The 22,060-nt window shown below is 43.6% G+C and overlaps 1 protein-coding gene across 14 annotated transcripts in view; it reads left to right on the forward strand.

The window, feature by feature from the left end:
• KTN1 (kinectin 1) overlaps positions 1 to 22,060 on the forward strand; it is a 199,892-nt gene that overhangs the window by 42,720 nt on the left and 135,112 nt on the right. For all 14 annotated transcript variants that reach the window (XM_073610590.1, XM_073610597.1, XM_073610596.1 and 11 more), the window contains exon 2: positions 15,681 to 16,235. In XM_073610590.1, the coding sequence (XP_073466691.1) occupies positions 15,716 to 16,235 (520 nt within the window). In that variant the 5' untranslated portion in view covers positions 15,681 to 15,715. The remainder of the gene's footprint in view (positions 1 to 15,680; positions 16,236 to 22,060) is intronic.

Genomic DNA, 22,060 nt, shown 5'->3' on the forward strand with positions numbered 1-22,060 from the left:
TATATATATTGGGATTCTGTTCTTGCCAAATATGCTGCAGAAATCTCCCTCCACCGAGTCTGGCTGCAACCATTTTAACTGTGGGCAGCTGAAGCTGCTGCCTGTTTACTTCCTGGATTTACACAGAGGCACACCTCCAGCTCTGCAGCCCTACAGCTCTCATTGGCCCTCTTATGGCTCACCCCCCCTCCCTTCCTGGCAAATGCTCACGAGAGAGAGAGAGAGCTGTGCATGATGTCATAAGCCTAGGCTTTTTACCAGATAAGAAACAGGAAGTGGGTTTTATAAGGTATTTACTGGCGGAAAAAAAAAGTTTTACTATCCAAAGTTAAAAAAACAAGGGCAGGAGTTTTAATAGATGGAAAGTTGAAAAAAAAATGACTGAAGGTCCGCTTTAAAGTGAAACTTCACTCAAAAGGGGAACTTCTTGTTTGCATCCTTTCCCCTCCTCCTAAATCATTGGCATTTTTGGGTGGGTGAAATGAGTACCTGGTTTCATTAGGATGCCGGCGCCTGGCCCCAACACTAATTGAAGATTTGGCTCGGGTGAGGGCAGCCCTGGATCATGGACCGTGGATGTCATATTAAGTATTTGTAGCTGATTTTTTGAGGACAGACTGGAGCTCCTCTTTTTTTTTTAAATGAGAAGTCCAGTCTGAGCTTGTTTGGTTGGGCTTCTCCTATGGGTTACAGGAGTGCAATTTGTTGTGCACTTCTGTGACCTGTTTTCAGCAGAGAGCGGTCCAAAGTCCACTCTCTGACATCACTGGAATCAGTCCAGGCACCGCGTCATCCCGACAATGGAAATCTGGATCTGCCGGATGCCTGGACTGATGTCTGTCTCAGCCACTCGGCGAGCCGCTAAGTGGCCCCTCCACAGCTCAGCCCTCCAGTGAGCTCGGAGGAGCAGAGCAGAGAGATGCTGACTGACAGGCAGCAGCTCTCCGCTCAGAGAGCGGAGAGAACTGAGCCATCGGCGGTCTTCGATCGCTCAGTGCAGAGGCGCCGGGGGACAGGTGCAGCATCGGTAGTAATCCCATACTTCTCTTTTAAGATATTAGCTGTGGCTTAGTAACCTGACTGCTTAGACCAGCTGTTCTCAACCAGGGTTCCATGGAACCATTGGGTTCCTCCAGAGGTTGCTTGGGGTTCCTTCACCTGCAGCTGATTGACCAAAATCGAATGTTAAAAGGAAATTAAATCTTAACTCTTTTCGAACGACATTTGAATGTTATGAGAACTTTCTTTGGAATTGTCATACAAATTTTCGTTCGAAATTCTAGTGCACTGTAATATCCAGCTTCAGCATGTGCAGCTCATTATACAATTAGAAGAAGTTTGCTGGCAAATAGTAGGACCCCATACACACTAATAGATTTTCTGCAGATTTTTGTCTTCAGATTTAACCAAACCATATAATCTGAGGTCAAACCTTAAAAGTTTCAATTTGTATGCAATCAGGCAGCCCCTTGAACTACATGGTTTTGTTAAATCTGAAGACAAAAATCTGCAGAAAATCTAATAGTGTGTATTGTGCTTTAAGCTCCTTTCACACTTGTGTGACTAAAGTGGGGTCCACTCCCTTCGATTTTTTTTTTTTTCCTCGTTTTTTTACAGCAAATAGGAACCAATAAATGAAAATTCTCGTACGACAAGGGCTTTTTTTTTGGTTTCTGATCATGCGCAATCTCTTTTCTGATTTTTTTTTTTTTTTCTTGTATGAAAACAGTATACATTAAGTGAAAATCCTTCGCTCTGTTCCCACACGAGAAATATTTTGGAGTTTGTCCCTTCGGGAATTTTCTTACGAAAAGTCGAAATCGGCTGTCGAAAGTTGTGTACACACTATGCGAAAATCGTACAAAAATTCTTTGGATGAAAATGTTTGCCCGATTTTCTTATAGTGTGTACCCCTGAACCCGTTTTTTTTTTTTTTTCTCCCCAGGGACAAGCACACCAGATCTAGCTGGTGTCTCATGTCCTGATTGGATAGGAGCTTAGCCATTGGCTCCCGCTGCTGTCAAATCCAATGACGGGGGCGGGGCCGAGTCCTGTTTTCTGTGTCAATGGACGCAGAAGCAGGACACGGGAGCGCGCCCGCAGGGTGTCCCGAAAGAGTGCGCTTCTCCGACGGGACACTCGAGAAGGGGAGAATCTACCAGCGCCGCTGAGGGACCCCAGAAGAGGAGGGTCGGGGTCACTCTGTGCTTAAAAAAAATGCACAGTGGAGGTAAGTATATGTTTGTTATTTAAAAAAAAAAGAAAGAAAAACAAACCTTTAGTAACCCTTTAAGGATCCGACTCCTGAGACCCCAAGTCGCAGGACTTTTGAAATGCCATATATCTGCTTACCTGCTAGCAATTTTCCAAAAAATGCCCGTAGTTTCCATTTTTAAGTGGTTTAAGCTTCATTAACAGTTTTTACTTTGTAATTTTTTGTTTTTTGTTTTTTTAGCTAGGTTAGGGTTATTCTTGAAAAAATGACCTTAGAATCTATTTGTGTATTGCGTGGTCAGTTCTGTGCCTAAGAAAGGCGCTCTGCATTAGTCGGAATTGGAGTTTCTAAGAATGATGGGGCAGCTTATGAAACACTCTGCAACATGACTTCACACGTCTCCACAGGAATCTCCTTGCAAGGAGGCTTAGCAGGAAGCCTTCCGGTCATATTTATACTTCATTACTCAGCAGTATTTTACTCAACTGCTCATTATAGAAAGTTCCTACTTATACCAGCTCACGGAGGAAGTCTCATGCAATAAGCAGCACTCGCTGGCATTTCTCGTGCAAGTAGAATGCTAGTGGCATTGCTTAAGATCTGTGCGTCATATCTTCTTAACCACATCGGCTCCAGAAGTTTTTACCCCCTTCCTAACAAGGACATTTTTTGTGATTCGGCACTGTTGCTTTAAATTGGTTGTAAACCCTTTACAACCACTTTTTACTACAGGTAAGCCTATAATAAGACTTGCTTGTAGCTACCCCAGATATCTTCTAAACCTGCACGGTTTAGGAGATATCCCCTGTATTTGCATGTCCCGACGTCATCGACACATGCGCACTGAAGCAATGGCACGTACGTGGCGTTGCTTCAGTTAGTGTGCCGTTACCGCATGCGCGGGAGTGACGCCATCACGGCTCCGGTCAATCACAGTGCCGGAGCCCGCGATACCTAGAAATAACGCCGGGAGCGATGTTGCCGGCTGGAGCCGTGTATGAGGACGAAGGATGAGCTCCGGCGTGTTTGCAGAGCCCGCCAAGAAGTCGGCATGACACTGCGCTAATCACAGGCAGTGAGACATTTCCCGTTCTCTGCAGCCGCGCATCGGGACATTGTCTCACTGCCTGTGATTAGCGCAGTGCCGACTTCCTGGCGGGCTCTGCACGTGGGCTGTGCGAACACGCTGGAGCTCATCCTTATTGAGGACCGCTGCGGGGGCTTCGGTCTAAGGTAAGTAATTCATAATGAGCTAGTATGCTATGCATACTAGCTCATTATGCCTTTGTCTTGCAGGTTTTAACTTTTTTTTTTTTTTTTTTATTTTTTTTATTTTTTTTTTTTTAGTTCGTGGGTTTACAACCACTTTAAGTGTCAATTGCGCAGTCATGCGACACTGTCCCCAAATAAAATTGATGTCCTTTTTTCCTACAGATAGAGCTTTCTTTTGGTGGTATTTAATCACCCCTGTGGTTTTTATTTTTTACGCTAATAAACAAAAAAAGACTGACCATTTTGAAAAAACCCCAATATCTTTTACTTTCTGCTATACAACTCATCCAATAAAAAAAAGTAAAAAAAATCTAATTTCTTCATCAATTTAGGTCAATGTGTATTCTGCTACATATTTTTGGTAAAAAAAATCCCAATAAGCATATATTGATTGGTTTGCGCAAAAGTTATAGCGTCTACAAACTCTGGGATAGATTTATGGACTTTTAAAAAAAAAACATTTTTTTAAAATTGTTTTTACTCGTAATGGAGGCAATCATCATTTTTTTTTTTTTTTTTGCGTGACTGCAACAAATCTGACACTAAGTGACACTTTTTGGGATCAGTGCTGAAGAAAATGCACGGTCACTGTATAAATGACACTGACAGGAAAGGGGTTCAGTGTGGTCCTAGGACAGTGATGGTGAAACTTGGCAACCCAGATGTTTGGGACTACATTTCCCATGATGATCATGCACTCTGCAGTGTATTTGAGCATCATGGGAAATGTAATTCCAAAACATCTGGGGTGCCAAGGTTCACCATCACTGTCCTAGGGAGTGCTTTCTACCTGTGGGGGGAATGCTGTGACTGGAGGAATTATGAGATCCCTGCTTCTGCTTAGCAGAAACACAAGATTTCCATCTTCTCCCTCACAGATCACCATTCTGCCTCTCCTGTGAACGATCGGCGGATCCAGGCGGCCATTGTGGCTTCCGGACCCGCTGATTGACTCTGGCTGTGTCCATTCGGAGCGGGGCTCCAGCGGCGCAGGCCCCAGAGCCGCACAGAGGAATCGCGTGCAGGTACGTGATTTTGCGCATAAGGGCTGCCCTGCTGCAGTATATGTACATGGGGCAGTCGTTAAGCGGTGTAAGAGACTCTTTAACCAGACTATTATCTCAACAACCTTCCCATGGTATTCTGTGCATTTAAAGTGATACTAAAGTCTCGCTTTTTTTTATATTTCATTTAAAAATAACAAACATGTTATTTACCTGATCTTTGTAATGGTTTTGCACAGAACAGCCCAGATCCTCCTCTTCTCGGGGCCCTTGGCAACGCTCCCGGTCCCTCCCCTCTTGCCGGGTACCCCCTATAGCAAGCGGCTTGCTGTGGGGCACCTAAGCCGAGCTTCTGCTGTGTGTGTGCCAATTCAGGCTTGGCACTGCCCTCTCTCTCATCATTGGCTCACTGAATTTGATTGACAGCAGCAGGAGCAAATGGGCAGCCGAGACTCTCGTGCAACATCGCTGGATCAAGATGGGGCTCAGGTAAGTATTAGGGGGACCGTTGCACACAGGTTTTTTATCTTAATGCAAATATTTCATTAAAATAAAAAGCCTTCTGACTTTAGCGTCCCTTTCATTTATTTTAGATATGTTACTTATCTGTAAAGCCTTTGTTGTATAGATACCTAAAAGCCCTGAGACTGCCATAGGGCACTACCATCTTGGATGTGATGTCATCAGCCGTGGCAGACTCTGAGATATCACTCAGATGCCACTATAGTATTCTCATTTGCTCCTTCCTGCAGCTATATAAAATGTTATTTATCTAGGGGTAGGAAGAGGTGGTGGAGCTGGGCCAGCACAGATGGTAATTAGACACTCCCTGAACAGGTGAGGTCCATATGCAAGGAAGAATACACATTTTGTATAATCTTTTTAAAAAGCTCCACATTATTTATATAAAAGCAGACCTTGACTTCCAGTAAAATGACATGGGTAAGATTTCATCAGTCCGCAGGCAGAAGGAAGCATTTTCTTCGTCTCCTGTCCCCCAGCAGATTTTTGAACACATGCCGAAATTAGATAGGCATCGGCATTGACATGACTGTCGTTCCTGAGCCAGAATATGATGTGTGGCAGTGCGCAATGGCTAGTCTGTAGTGCTGATATCTTGAACCCAAAGTTAAAGTGATACCTTTAATGCATTCTTCAGTGTGCAGCTCCCCTCTAATACTTTCCCTAAGCCTGATCTCAATCCAGCGATGTGCACAAGAGCAGCGGCTCTCACGGGTCTCTCCTTCCTCATTGGCTGAGATGCAGGAGCCAATGGCTCCCACTGCTGTCAATCACAGACAGTGAGGGGGGATCAGGGCTGAGCCACACTCTGTGTCTTATGGACACACAGAGTGGGGCTCGGGAGCGAGTATGCATAGGTGCCCCCATAGCAAGCGGCTTGCTATGGGGGGCACTCAGCAGGGGGGAGGGGCCCAGAGCACCAGCATGGGAAACAGGAAGAGGAGGATCAAGGGTAAAAAGAAACATTACACAGAGCAGGTAAGTATAATATGTTTGTCATTTTAAAAAGAAAACTTGCTTTTACAAAACACTTTTGACTGAAAAATAGGAGCTGGGTGAAACATTCCTGGCTGAACAGTGCCAGCATCCAGTTACATGCAGGTATTGTTTAGATATTATTGATGACAGCTGGCTGTCAAAACACAATAGCCAAGGTGGGAGATTCATCCTTCCTTGCGGTTTAGCGCGGCTGAATAAAATAAAAAAAATATTTGTGGCCAGCTAAAGAGGCAGCATGTTTTGGGAAATTTGGGCACCCCATTCTGGGCATAAAGTAACTCTAGCTGGTGCCCAGGTTGGTTGAGTTTCTCCAATATTTATGGTACATGGAAACTAGAATCTCATGCAACTTGGCCACCAGCTGGAGTAAGGCTTCGTGTTCACACTGCTTACTTTGACCACCAGCCCCGGGAAAATGCAAAACGCAACCGGCAGTCAAAACATTCTTATCCTCAACGAGATTCTCCCATGTTCAGGAGAGGGAGGTTGAAGCCCCCCTAACTGCAGCAGCTCCTAAATTCTGGTAAAAGCCTATATGTACATGGACACATAGACTTTTATAGAGTTGAGTTTAGGGCTTTGGCAAAAAAGCAAACCCTAATCGCCCTGTGTGGCACAGATTCCCCCTGTTTAAACCTGCAATATTTCACCAGAGCATCTTAACGGAGCTCCTAAAAAAAAAAAAAAAAAAATTGTAAAAAAATAAGCTTTAAAATAATACAAATAAAAACCACTGACACCATCCACTGCCCTACTGACAACGCCTGTGTGTGTGTGTAATAAATAAAAATATATATATATATATATATATATATATGTGTGTGTATGTATGCATGTATGTGTGTGTGTGTGTATAATATTGCGCACACATGTTTGAGGTGCACACCTATGAAGCTGCTAGTGTACATGAAGCCTTACCATATGTCCAGAACCCCAATGACAGGTGTACCTCAATCTCCTGAAATGCATTGGCTGTATATTTATATATACACTTCTATCTATGAGCTAGTATTTCATTCCAGCAAGTAGGCGCTTACCGTGGTACTATCCAAACAAGGTAGTGTTTTTTTGGGGGGCACCTAGGTGTGGCGGCATACCTTCAGTCTCACTTTTTGAACCTATGGTGGGTCCGGTTTAGACAGAAAAGATTGGTGAGCATTCACAGGCATGGGTAGATGCAATGATGGCACTCCTTAGCAATTAAAGAGTATCTTCCAAATACAGAAATTTATTTTTGCCCTTAGAACTTTGAATGAGGTGTGACACTGATATTGATGAAATAGAGAACAACGGATTTATTGGTTCACACAAGATCTACAGTAGCAACAGATGTCAGGTATATGAACAAATTTGTAATGTTGTACACATAGTATTGCAGTAAAATACGATTTTCCATAACAATTCAAAGTCCCAAGGGCAAAAATTTCTGTATTTGTATGTTCAATGGGGAGGGAGTAGAGCCATAGGGTACACCAAGTCACACTTTATTGTTCTAAAGAGGAACTTCACCACCCTCCATGTTACTTTTTTCCCCTCTAACCTTTCCTGATGTATCTTCAAAATGCATGCATCGTCTAGCGAATCCAGCGTTTTCCTACTGTAATCCCCAGAAGGTTGCACATTGAGCATGCTGTGACATCATTGGTAGCTGGCTGTCCCTTCTGGGTTCTAGCAGCTCGACACCCTGGTGATCCACATAGCTCCAAAGCCTTCTGTGATGCGGCTATCCCCAAAAGCTTTCGGCACCTGGGAGCATCGTTCTCGCCCAGGTGATGTAAGCGAAAATGCAGGCTGTGCTCCCCAGAAAGTTATCCCCCCCCCCCCCCCTTTTTTTTCTTTTCTGTGTAAACTTGTCCCACCAAAGGTTCAACCCTGAGACTGCAGATATTTCTTTTAAGATGGAAATGGGGGGTGAAGGTCCACCTTATATATTGTCAGTGACGGCTGGTTCTAAGCCGTGTGTGTGTGTGTGTGTGTGGAATAACTCCCCTCCCTCTTAAAGTCCCCACTCAACCCTCCACAGTCCCCCGGCACTCAGCCCTCTACTGTTCCACGGCTTCTCCCGGCCAACTCGATCCACCTACTGTCCTGATTGGCCAGCTGGAGAAGCCGGAAGATGATAACGAATATTGGTTTGCTAGTGTCACAAGTAGGTGGGTTCTAGCCACCTGGAGCCCAACCTTTTTCTAGCCAATTAGGGCCTCCGGCTCTAATCATGTGGCTTGAAAGAAAAAAAAGAAAACTCAAAGAAACCAATGAGTCCAGTGCCCCGCATGCAAACTGGGGGGGGGGGGGGGGGGGCCTTATGGCCCGGCCGTTCCTGTATATAGTCGTAGATGATGGGGGAGTATCAGCCTTCAGCAAAAGTTAGCCGCAAAGCCTGGAACACACACAGTAGAGAGAGAATATATTTTCTCATGTAATTAATGGCCATTGTAACTAGTTGTGCTCTTCTTTTTTTTATTGTAGTGCATTCAGTTGTTGATTGGTTACTCTTGCCTGTGTTTGGATGTACACTTATAAACCAGCAGCTGGGAGGCAACCAAGGGTTTAAAAGGACAGCTTAAAGAACACTGTGGTTTACATATGAGCAGCAGAATAAGCAGAGCTGTGAAAACATTCAGGCTGATTTAGTTAAGCCTATTTAAAATGGATAACAAGTTTTATGCTGTGCTGCACTTTGTGAACCCAGCGGCCAGCCGCCTCCAGGGGGTTGGATGTGAAAAGCGATGCACAGGACTTACAGGGCCAGTCTAGCTACAATATTTTCCATTGGCAACATGGCTTTAAAGCGTAGACGTCATGGGTACACATTGGGGGAGCTTTACTAGATTTGGAGCACCCAGAATCTGGTTCAGCTGTACATGGTAGCCAATCTGCTTCTAACTTCAGCTTGTTCAATTAAGCTTTGACCATACAACCTGGAAGCCGATTTTACATCACAGAAATCTGACATTTTAACAGGGGTATGTAGACTTTTTATATTCTCTGTAAGTGCCCTTATATTAAAAGTCAGCAGCTACAGTATTTGTAGCTGCTAACTTTTCTTTTTTTTTTCATCCAGGCTGGAACGCCGCTTTAATCTTGTTTGTAACCCGGGGACTGCCTGTATAGGCAAAGCTGCTTCTTTTTTTCCTTTGTTTTGGATAGAGTAAAGCCTCGTACACACGATCGGATGTTCGGCAGGGAATTGTGTGATGACAGACTGTTGGCCTAAAATCCGACTGTTGGTACGCTCCATCAGACAGTTGTTGTCCAACTTTCCGCCAATAAATGTTGGATGGCAGGCTAGTAAATTTTCAGCGGTCTGTTGTCAGATTTTCCTATCGTCTGTACACAAGTCCGTCACACAAAAGTTGAAAGTACAAACACGTATGCTCGGAATCAATGCACACCAAACACGACATTAGCAGAAGGTGCCCAAAGGGTGGTGCTCAAGAGCTGGAATCCCTTGTAGTACGTCACTACGTTTGTGTTTGTTGGCTGACAGTTGTGTACCGTTTGTATGCAAGATAAGTTCCTGGCACACGCCCTTCGGACAAAAATCTGACTCTATGTCTGCCGAAAATTTGGTTGTGTGTATGAGGCTTAAGGGAGGGTTATATAACCTGTCAGGTTTTCTTTTTTTTTGTCATTGTATCCCATTGGGGAGATTTACCTTCACTTGATGTCCCATAGCCAAAACATGAGATGAGAACAAATCCCTGCAAAAATAAGATAATACCTTGGGGGTCCCCCAGGTCACCTGAACAAGTGTATATGCATTGGAAGATATCCCCACTTTTTTTGTTCTGGGGTCAACACAAATTTGTGATTTTCTTTTCACTGTCAATGATAATGGTGAACAGGACAAATAAAGAGTGTGAACAGATAGCAGTGAAAACATAAGTGTTCTGATCCATCTCTACTCCATCCAAAACTATAAAAAGTTTTACCTTTTAGTTATACAGTGGAACCTCAGATTACGAGCATAATCTGTTCCAGGAGTATGCTCGTAATCCAAAGTACTCGCATATCAAAGCGAGTTTTCCCATTGAAGTCAATGGAAACGAAAATTATTCATTCTGCATTGACTTCAATGGGATGCAATACCGCATACGGCCAGAGGCGGGGGGCGCCGGAGAGCCTCGGAAACAGCCGAAAAGGCCCGAGGACACTTCGGACCTCGGCAAACCTCGGAAAGTCTTCCTACCCAAGATTTGCCGAGGTCAGCCGAAGTGTCCTCGGGCCTTTCCGTGCATTTCCAAATGGCGACGCCCCCCCCCCCCCACCTCATTCCAAAAGCGGTACTGCACACCGCTTTGGCCTGAATCGTGCTCGTGTTGCTAGACAACACTCGCAAACAGAGTTACGTATTTTAAAAATACAGTGCTCGTATTGCGAAAGGCTCGTTAACCGCGTTACTCGCAATCCGAGGTTCCACTGTACTTATGTTTGTGCGAATGTTATAGCATCTAAAAACGTATACATATATCAGAGTTTTACACAGCTATATACGCTATACTGTAATAGCGGTGATCAGTGACTTATAGTGGGACTGTGATAGGGTGGCGGGTAATCTGTCGCTAAAAGACACTGTAGGAGGGTCACTAATGGAAAAAGATGTTGCTAGTGACACTAATACAATGATCAGTGATAATCCTGTACAATGACACTGGAGAGGAAACAGCTAGATGGCTGTTCCAGTTCTGTGTGTTTGTAAACACAGAACTCTGTGTATGATTGGCTACAGCAGATTTAGTACCAAAATCATAATGCAGAGATTAGTGGAGTAGTGTGATCACAACTGAGCTCACATTTTTTTTTGAAATAGTCAGAGCAAATGATAGAATATTCTCTTGGCTGTTTTGGATAATTGAACATTATACATTTGCCTTAAAAAAAAAAAAAAAAATTCCAGTTCACTGTATGATGTTGTCAGATGATCTTGTAAGACAGACAAACATCCCAGCACTATATCCCCCTAGGAACAATCCTCTACTGTCACCCCCCCTATGTACTATGACGGCGTGTCCCTGACAATAGAGTGTATAGTCTGGATGTGATCACTCTTCTGCACTCAGCCACTTTGTCCAGGCTCTGCCAGGCTCTCATTGCCTTGTAAAAGCAAATGGGAGCATAATAAAGGGAGTTTTTGTCAAGGCTAATGAGCGACAGCCCAACCATCATGAAAATCCTTTTGCTCTTCACTTGATTAACCTGATCCAATCAGACTATTTGCTGAACACCATAATCTCAGCGCTTCAAATGCCCTCTAGGTAAATGCTTTTCATTCTTCCGCTGCTGCAGCAGACATATGTTCCTGGGGTTTAAAGGGACCGGCTGGTGAACTTTAGAGTGCAGTTCTTTAAACTACAAAGCTAAATACTAGCTGCTAAAAATACTTAGCCTTTTCCTTTTGAAGAAAAATTCACGGCTTCTTTTACTTTTAATACTGAGTAGCGTGTGTGAAGAAAGAAAGTGAATTACTGTGTGTGCTGTTAGAAGTCAATGAGTCTAAACCACAGCCCTTGACTTGCATATTCCATCTGAGTGGCAGACCATCATAAAAATTCAAACCACTTGAGCTGCGGAAAAATTTACCCCCTTCATGACCAGGCCATTTTTTGATGTTTAGCACTGCACTACTTTACCTGGTAATTGCACGGTCATGCGACACTGTACCCAAACAGAATTTCTATCATTTTCATTAGACAAATGGGGCTATCTTTTGGTTATATTTGATCACCACTGCGGTTTTTTTTTTTTTTTTGTTTTAATTTTTTTTTTTTTTTGCAATATAAACAAAAAACAAGACCCATACAGGTATCTATTTACCAATCATAAATATTTTCCATATCCTTAAATTAATTTCACCAAGGCACATACAGGACAAACTATACCCACATGAACCCTTACCCCTCTCAAAAAAAAAGGAAGCGAGAAAAAAAAATGGAAAAAAAAGGGGGGGGGGGGGGGGGTGGTGCGGTCATGTCAAGTTGCTCTATATATATTCAGATAAAATGGAGGATGGTTGCGCCTATGACAACAAATCAATAATGATGAGGAGTCCATAAACTCAATTGTTGAGTAACCCCACAGTGACTCCACACATATGAAAGAGTGCCCGACCACCGTATAAATTGCCTGCTTACTGGATAGTAAGCAGAAAGAGGCGTTTGGCTATAACCCAGCCACGGCCTTTGTCTTCCAAGGATAGCTGCTGGACACACACAGGAAATGGACCTGGTATTGGCAACCCCCTAAGAGTCTCCTTGATCCATAGCCGTACCGAGATGTACTCGAAAAGGAGAGAGACTGACCATAGTGTAATACAGTATGACCAATTTATTAAAAGAAAAAAGGTAGTATTGCCTAGTCATATATTCAGATAGTTTTACGGAGGTTCTAAATTCCTCCCATTGTTGCCATATCCTTAAAGCTTGTTCCTTTAGACCCATTTCTATCATTGTCAATTCCAGGGACTGAATCTCATTCATCTCACACATCCATTCCCCTATTGTCATCTTCTGCCATTTCCGAGCTATAATCGTACGTGCTGCTGTAAGCATATGTCGTAGAATATATATATATATATTTTTTTTTTATACGTTTTAATTGGCCCAGGGATAATTGATAACACAGAGACTAACACATCTGGTTGTGCATTTAATCCTGTAATTTTGTGATATATATTATACACCTTTGGGCAATAATACCATATGTGTGACATTGTGCCTCTTGCAATAAGGCATCTCCATTATGTCTCTTGGTTTTCAGCATTAATTTTATGCAGGTCAACCGGGCATCTATACCATCTTGCTAAAATTTTGTAATTTCTTTCTTGATCTTTTAGTTGATAAAGATAGTATGTGTGTTAAAAGAAATGACTTTTCTATGCTGGGAATGGCCATCTCCAGTTCTTCCTCCCATTTAGTTAAATATGTTTGTTCTTCTGTTATATTTTTAGGGATTTATAAATGATAGAACGTGAGCTGGTCTTTGCTTTTGTAATAGTAATTGTTCAAATTCTGTTAATGGTCTATCTATTAGAGAGTTTTGTGTCCGAGATTGAATGTATGTTTGACGTTGTTGGTAATGCATCCAATTGGTCCTGAACTCCAGTCCCCAAGAATCCAATGGAGGACGTTTGTTATCTACCAAGATCTGGACAATTCTTACATCTTCCTGTCTATGCCATTTTAAGAAAACTAAAGCTTCTGTTGGTGGGGGAAATTTAGGATTTCAAAATAAAGGTGTCATATAGATCCAATCCGTGTAGACCAAGACTTTTTCTCAACAGTACATCCCACGCTTTCAATGTTGAAGAGACCAAAAACGGCATCTCCCTCATCGATAGACGGGAGCCTATAGCCACCCATGGCAGTGATTTTAATTTCATGGCAGTAGCATCTTCCTCCAGTTTCACCCATTGTTTGCTTTTTTCGTTAGGGAACCAGTCTACTATCCTAGTCATAAATGCAGAACGGACGTACTTATATTGAAAAATCTGGAAGGGCCATGCCTCCATTTATCTTTGCCCTAATCAATATATCTCTTCTAATTCGAGGTGACTTATGTGCCCATATGAATCGCCCCACCGCTCTACGTTGTTGACCCAATAGATTTGTTGGAAAAAATATTGGAATTGTCTGAAATAAATATAATAGTTTTGGTAATGTATCCATTTTTACTATATTAATCCTCCCCATCCAGGAAGAAACCTTGTCATATTTTTAGAGCAATTTCATTATATTTTGAATCATCGGGAGATGATTGAGTTCTTGTAGTTTCATTAAATCTTTAGGGATATATATTCCCAAATAATTAATGGCAACTTTTTGCCACTTAAAGGAAAAGTTCCCTTGAAGAAGATCCTGAGTTTTATTTGATAGTGTAATATTTAGAGCTTCTGATTTGTCATAATTACCTTTTTACAATTACGCATTGCTCCAAAACGGTTAAATTCCTGGATTAGATTTGGTATAGCTACTACTGGATTAGTAATGTATAATAATCATCTGCATATACTGACCTTTTATATTCTATTTCCTTGACGTTAATCCCTTGAATGTCTGGATTATTACAAATAGCTGTGGTCAAATGTTCCATTACCAATACATATATCAGAGGGGATAAAGGACATCCCTGTCGGGTTCTGTTAAAAATAATCATAGGGTCCGAGAGGGCTCCATTTATCTGTATTCTAGCTCTTGGGTTTTGATAAAGAACCATTATTTTCTCCAAAAGTTGAGGGCCTATTCCCCATTGTTTTAATGTTTCTTCAAAGTAGCACCATCCCACCCTGTCAAATGCTTTTTTGGCATCGATAGCCAGAAGACAGGATGGGATGGATTGTCTCAGAGCAACTTCCACCAGTGTAAGGGTCGGTTCACACTAGGACGACTTGTTAGGCGACTTCGCCGCCTGACAAGTAGTGTCCCGTTCTGTACAATGGAACCGTCGCTCCGACTTAGAAAAAGGTTCCTGTACTACTTTGGGGGCGACTTGAGGCGACTTGCATAGACTTCTTTATAGAAGTCGTTTTGCAAGTCGCCGCCCCTGTCGTGTCCAGGTCGCCTGAGGCAGTCGCGCTGCAAGTCGCGCTGCCTCAGTGTGAACCGGGGCTAAAAGTCTTTATTTGTTAAGTATTTGTTAAGGAGATCGGATTTTTTATTTAACGATTTAAACGTGCAGCTTCTAGTGTATGGTCACTGATTTACATGAAAGTTTTAGGGTCTACAAACTACGGTATATATTTTGGAATTTTGGAATACAGTGATCAGTGGTAATACTTTACACAAGGGGTGTCAAATTCTCTTATTTTTTTTTCACTGGCCACACAACAGCGTTATGGTTGCCGATAAGACTAGATGTCCATAGCACCCCCCCCCCCCCCCCCCCCCCATTACATTATGTAAAGATGTCAAGAGCCCATCATCAGAAGTCAAGAATCTCCCAGCCTCCCTTACATCGCAGTGCCCCTTTTCATCCCCACCATGTGCTGCCGCAGGGAAGAAGCTCAGGGGACTGGGAAGTAGAGCAGGGTCTTAAAGAGGACCAGAGGAGGGCCACTGCCAGATTCTGCTGAATACAGAGACAAGTTCTGTCGTCCTCTCTGCTGCTGAGACAAGGTAGGGAAGGAGACCAGGGAGGTTGCAGCTGCAGAAGAGGTGCGAGGCCCACTGGCCTTGTGTTTGACACGTGCTCTACACTGTTACAGTACTAATGCACTGGTTGGAGAGGGGTTAACATCTAGGGTGATCGAGGGGTTAAATTTGTGCCTAACTATGTGTAATGTGTGTACTGTGTGTTGTTTTTCCTAAATATCTCTGTCATCCCTGCTTTTCAGGAATGAGAAACTGACAAATTGCTCCCTCTGTACAGAGATCTGTGTTGTTTACCAACACAGTTCTCTGGGCTGTGATTGCACACAGCCGTTCAGCAGTGTGTGTGTGTGTGTGTGTGTGTGTGTGTGTGTGTGTCATGCATGCGCGCCCCAAACCTGAAAATAGGCAATGACATACCACTGATAATCTAGTGGGTGACATAGAAACCCTTTAAGTTTGGATTGGGTCAAAGATGTCAGTTTTGTTATTTGGCTTGTTAATCATTTTTCTTACATTTTGCAAATGTATTTATTACTGGTGGGTGAAATAACTGTTTTGACCATTTTTTTCTTTTTGTAGTAAGAAGAAATAATACACAAGATTAAGAAAGCACAATGGAGTTTTACGAGTCAACCTATTTTATTGTCCTGTTCCCAATTGTGGTGATCACGGCCCTCCTGCTCTTCTTCTGGCTCTTTATGAAGGAGACGTCATATGAAGAGGTCCTTGCCAAGCAGAAGAAAGACCAGAGGCTGCCCCCTGCCAAAATAGACAAAAAGAAAACCGACAAAAAAAAGAACAAGAAGAAAGAAACTCGGAATGGAAACCTTCATGAATCAGATTCTGAGACGGCCCTTTGCGATTTCGAATTGGGAGATGCTCTGTCAAGTGAAGAGGAGCATGTAGTTCCTATAATTCCCGCTGAGACCATTGGCAGTGTCAGGGAGCGCAAGAAGAAGGAGAAGAAGCCACCAAAGCCAGTGGTCAAGGAGCCGGTTAACAAAGAAGTCAATGGGACAAAGGTTCCTGTGAAGAAGCCGGAACCTGTTCCCGTAACTAAACAGCCAACTCCACCACCTGAAATGACTGGGTCCAAGAAGAAAACTGGGCAGAAAAAGCAGAAGAATGGCCAAGGTACTAAAAAAAAATATATTTTTTCCTAAACATTTTGTATGGACATTCCATTGTTTCTCTTCCATCCCTTTAACGTTCAGTGAGGGCTATATCCACAGCTTAAAGCGATATTAAAAGGCTCACTTGTTATTTAAAAAAAAAAATTATACTTGCCTTCTCTGTGCAATGGTTTTGCACAAAGCGGCCCCAATCCTCCTCCTCTGGAGTCCCTCACTAGCGTTCTTGGCTCCTCCCCTTTCCTGAGTGCCTCCATATCGCGCTTCTTGCTATGGGGGCACTCGGTGCTAGCTCCCAAACTGACTCTGTGTATCCATAAGACAACATAGAGCATGGTGTAGCCCCGGTCCCTCCTAACTAGCTGGAATTGACAGCAGCAGGAGCCAATGGCTCCCGCTGCTGTGTCTGAGCCAATGAGGAGAGAGAGCCTCTGCTCTCATGCACATCGTTGGATCGAGATCTGGCTCCGGTTAAGCTTTTGTGGGCTGGGGGGGGTGGGGGGGTGGAGGTTTTCTACCCTAATGCATAGAATGCATTTCGGTAAAAACAATACCTGCCTTTAGAACCAGGGAGTTTATTTCTAAACATTACAAACGTGTTAATAGAGAAGTATGGGATTTTTTTTTGGGAATCCTACTTACCTAGGTGGATGCTGGAACTAGTCCTCCACGGCACTAACCGAGCGATCAAACTCCGCCGATTGCTCGGTTTTCGGTGCTCCTTGAGAAGAGAGCTTGTGACTGTCGGTCACGGACTCTCTGTTCTGCCCTCCCCCATGCTCCCTGGGAGTGCTGGGCTGTGGAGGGGATAGGAGCGGCCAGTTCAGGCTCTCAGCGGCTAGCTGAGCCGGTTGCTGGTCCAGGCATGTGGGTGGATCCCGGCCATATGGTCGTGATCTTTTTCCGAGCCTGGACCGGCTCTGTGACGTCAGCCGACAATGGGCTTCAGCCAGCTGTCTGCTGAAAACCGGTCACAGGAGTGCAGAATAAACTGCACCCTTGTGATTGTTACGAGTACAGCCAAATGAGCTTTAGACCCCTTTCACACCAAGGCGCTTCAAAAACGCCCTAAAACGTGTTATTACCGCGTTATTACAGCGTTTTAGGGGCATTAGTGGTAAAATGAACGCAACGCTGCAGGCGTTTAACAGCGAAAAAGAGTTAAAACCGCTTGTGCCCGCGGTATAGCCGCACTGCCCCACTGATTTCAATGGCCAGGAGCGGTGAATACACCGCTCCTTCACCGCTCCAAAGATGCTGTTTGCAGGAGTTTTTTTTCTCTCCTGCCAGCACACCGCTCCAGTGTGAAAGCCCTCGGGCTTTCACACTGGAGAAACAGTAGCGGCAATTTTAGGTCGGTTTGCAGGCGCTATTTTTAGCGCAATAACCCCTGCAAACCGCCCCAGTGTGAAAGGGGCCTTATTGATGCTATCTTTCTGCTTGCATGTTTATCCTTTGTGAGATCATGTAAAACAAGCAGTGTCTTGTAAAGTAACAAGCAGTGTCTTATTTTATTTCAAATCTTCATTTTTCTGGGATTAATTCCTTTTTTTTGGCACTTTAATTTTGTTTTTTTGGCACTTGGTCTGTTTAATCATTCTGACCTTCCCACAAGTTCAGTCCTGTTGTTGTAGATGCTCTCTTTTCTGCTTGCATGTTTACCTTTTTGTGAGATCATGTGAATTTTCTACAGCTCATGGCAGATTATAGGCGCTATTCAGGCGTTTTTACAGCGTTTTCAATTCATTTCAATGGAGAGGGACGTTTTTGAAGCGCTTTTTTCAATGCCCAAAAGCTGCTCCAAAGATGCTGCTTGCAGGACTTTTCTCAACGCCCTGCCAGCGCAACGCCTCAGTGTGAAAGGGTCCATTGAGATGAATAGGGAGCGTTTTATGAGCCTTTTAATAGCGTTATTTTTAGCGCTAAAATGCTGCAAAAACGCCTTGGTGTGAAAGGGGTCTTAGGTGTACTTCTCCTTTAAGGCTCAGCATGTACAAAGTAGTAATGCATAGACTGTTTGTTTTTTTTTTTAATCACTTTGAAATCTTTCTTGTATGAAAATGAACAATCTGTAACATTACACTTTATTGCCATTTTTTTTTTGTGATTTCATGAAAATGTATTTCTCATAAATTTTTCTTACATTTTTTTATCCTACCAAACATTTGCCTTTAGGCCAGGGGTGTCCAAACTTTTTTCAAAGAGGGCCAGATTTGATGAAGTGAACATGTGTGAGGGCCGACCATTTTGCCTGACATTCTTTGAACCATTAAAATTCGGTCTAAGTGTGTTCGTTCGAGCACTAATACACTGCGCTCGTTCCCGACACACAGGCGAATGCTCTGCTCTTTAGGGGTACCGTTAATTCTCAGTGCAATTCAAAAAAAAAAAAGGTCAGGGACTTCTTTACCTGCATTTTTGTGGGTAGGGAAGCCCATTGAAATGAATGGGCTGCCCTACAGGTAGCACGCAGCCACACAGATGTGAACCAAGGGCTTGTTCACATGTCAGGTTGGAGGGGTAGTAAAACCACATGATTAAGCTGTTTTTATCACCCCCAACTTCTCCCCCTTTAGCTGCAGAGGGAGCAGCTGGGTGTGTACACATGCTGTGGCTGCAGCTGGAGGTATACCCAGGCTTAATGGGGCTGCACTGCAACTATCCCGCAACTGTGTGCATTGCACGGTTGCGGTATAGTGATGCTGCATTTACGGGCTTAAAACAGGTGGTGAGGAGGCAACATAATGCCCCTTTACCGCCTGTCATATGCCTCTGAAAAGCGATCTGTGCATGGATTGCTTTTCAGAGGAGCAGCAGTCCTGGCTGCTATCACAAACAAGCCCTACAAAAGCAGTTCTGGTGGTACAGGAAATGGGGGGGGGGCAGATTAAAAGTAACATACACGCATACATGCAGACACATACACACACACAGACACATGCATACACATACATACAGACACATGCACACGCACATACATACAGACATACATACAGACGCACATGCACACGCACACACACATGCACACACATACAGACACATACACACACATACAGACACATGCACACACACACACACACATACAGAGACATGCACATACACAGACATACATACAGACACATGCACACACACACACATACACATACAGACACATGCACACACACACACACACACACATACAGACACATGCACACACACACATACAGAGACATGCACACACACAGACATACATACATGCACACACACACACACACACACACACACACACACACACACACACACACACACACACACACACACACACACACACACACACACATACACATACAGACACATACAGACACATGCACACACACACACACACACATACAGACAGACACACATGCACAGACACATGAATAAAGCCCTTTTAAAACGCATCTAGCTTCAATCACAGTATTGTACCTTTCCAACTTCCTCATTCAGCCGGGTACTGCACTGTAGGGGGAAGCAGAGAGCACAGCACACTCCCCTGCACTTTACTTTCACTTTTGAGGCTGACGGATCTTCTCACAGTGCCGATGTACAGTTCGGCAGGGGATCTGGCTCATCTGACAGCCCTGATCCCGCGGCACACTGGCTGAGAAAGGCTGGTTTAGATAACCAGGCGGGCCGTTCAAAACTGGACCGCGGGCCGCGATTGGCCCGCGGGCCGGACTTTGGACATGCCTGCTTTAGGCATAGGCCATTTATGTACCTCCATGAAGCCTGGCTGGAATACTCCCAAGACGTTGCTAAGTGAGGCCTTGTCGTTACTGCTCATCTTCATCCATAGAAGTGAGCTCTCAAACAAAGAATCGGAGAAAGAGCTTATTCCTGTGAAGGCTAACAGTAATGACTAGGCCTCACCTAGCAGCATCTTGGTAACGTCCTGGGAGTATTCCGGTCAGGCGTCATGAGGTATGTAAATAGCCTGCACCTATAGCAAGGGCATTATTCAACTCTAGTGAGAGCTGTACAGTTCGATTTTATCTAGAAACACCCCTTACTGTGTATACAGTTTTTGTAAAGGAGAACTAACCCTTTAAAAAAGCATTTTATGGCAGACACATACATGCATTAGCAGAACATGCACAAAAGAAATGAATTGGGATCTAAAGATTAGATGCATTTTAACCACTTGTCTCACGCCGATATACTTTGGCAAAGTGGCACCCGTACGTCGCTGCATCATTGGCGGCTAGCGTGTGCGCTGCCGGCGGCACGCCCGCAGACTCTATGTCCGCCAGTGGCCCATGATCGTGACACGGAGAAGACAGAACGGGGAGATGTAAACAAGGCATTTCCCTGTTCTGCCTAGCAACATGATGGGGATCTACTACTCCCTGTGATCCTGTCATGTTCTAGTGAGCCCATCCCCCTACAGTTAGAACACGCCCAGGGAACACACTCCTTGATCGCCCGCTAGTGTTTAACCCCTTCCCTGCCAGTGACATTTACACAATCAGTGCATTTTTATAGCACTGATTGCTGTATATGTGCCAATGGTCACAAAATAGTGCCAAGTGTCCGATCTGTCTGCTGCAATGTTGCAGTCACGATAAAAATTGCAGATCACCGCCGTTACTAATAAAAAAATAAAATTAATAATAAAAATGCCATAAATCTATCCCCTATTTTGCAGACGCGAAACCAATCAATATACGCTCATTGACTTATTTTTGGTAAAAAAAAAAAAAATGTAGAATACATATCGGCCTAAACTGATGAAGAAATTGGTCTTTTTTTTTTTTTTTTTTTTTATATATAATTTTTTTGGGATATTTATTATAGCAAAAAGTAAAAAATGCTTTTTTTTTTTCAAAATGTTCGCTCTCTTTTTGTTTATAGCGCAAAAAATAAAAACCACAGAGGTGATCAAATACCACCAAAAGAAAGCTCTATTTGTGGGAAAAAAACTTCATTTTTGTTAGGGTACAATGTCGCACGACCGTGCAATTGTCAGTTAAAGCGACACAGTGCCGTATTGCAAAAAAGGGCTTGAAGTGGTTAATGTTGTGTTTCTTTCCATTTTGCTCAAAGGTCCAAGAGTCTCTCTTAATTGCCCTCATACTACTTTCATCAGCATCGTATTCTGCTTTTCCTTGCTCCCCCCCCCACTGCTCTGTTTAGCTGCTGGCAGTGGGAAAATGAAGTGCTGTGCAAGCTACAAAGCGACTTTTTGGAGCTTACTTATTAAGGCTTTTTTCTCCAATCCGAATTAATGCGACAGTGCTGGGCCAACATTGCATTTCCAGCAGCTGAATGGAGGCGGAGTGAGAAAGGCGAGTACTTGAGGCTAAGGAGGAATAAGTGACACTTTTTTTACAAGGGCTGCTGATCTTAAAAATGCCCATTCCTTAGCTGGGATGCACGCTAGCTTACGTTATTTCTGGAAAATCTACTTTCCAAGTTTGATTATAGATTACGAAAATTCCTCTTGCTGCAGCATGAAATGGCTCTTATAGATGGTGTAGGGGTGTGACACCATTGTTATACTCACAAAGGCTTAAAGACTTTAATTTACCAGCATTAGCTTTTTTCTTTTACTCTTTTGTCTCTCGGCAGATTGTTCAAGCAGGTTCTTGTCATTGCAAAGAATTTTGGGTAATCACCAGGGCAGCCATTCTCAACCAGGGTTCCTCCAAGGGTTGCTAGGGGCTCTTTGAGCTGTGGCTGGTTGACCTCCCATTTGATGGTGCCTGCCTAGTTCTGGGGCCAATGCCAACTGACAGAGGCATGATTTAGCTTTAGTTAGATTTTGCTGTCTAGAAGGGGGACATTCTTCCTACTGACCACCAATGTAAAGGG

The sequence above is a fragment of the Aquarana catesbeiana genome, linkage group LG13 (assembly GCF_042186555.1).
Source record: "Aquarana catesbeiana isolate 2022-GZ linkage group LG13, ASM4218655v1, whole genome shotgun sequence".
NCBI lineage: Eukaryota > Metazoa > Chordata > Amphibia > Anura > Ranidae > Aquarana > Aquarana catesbeiana.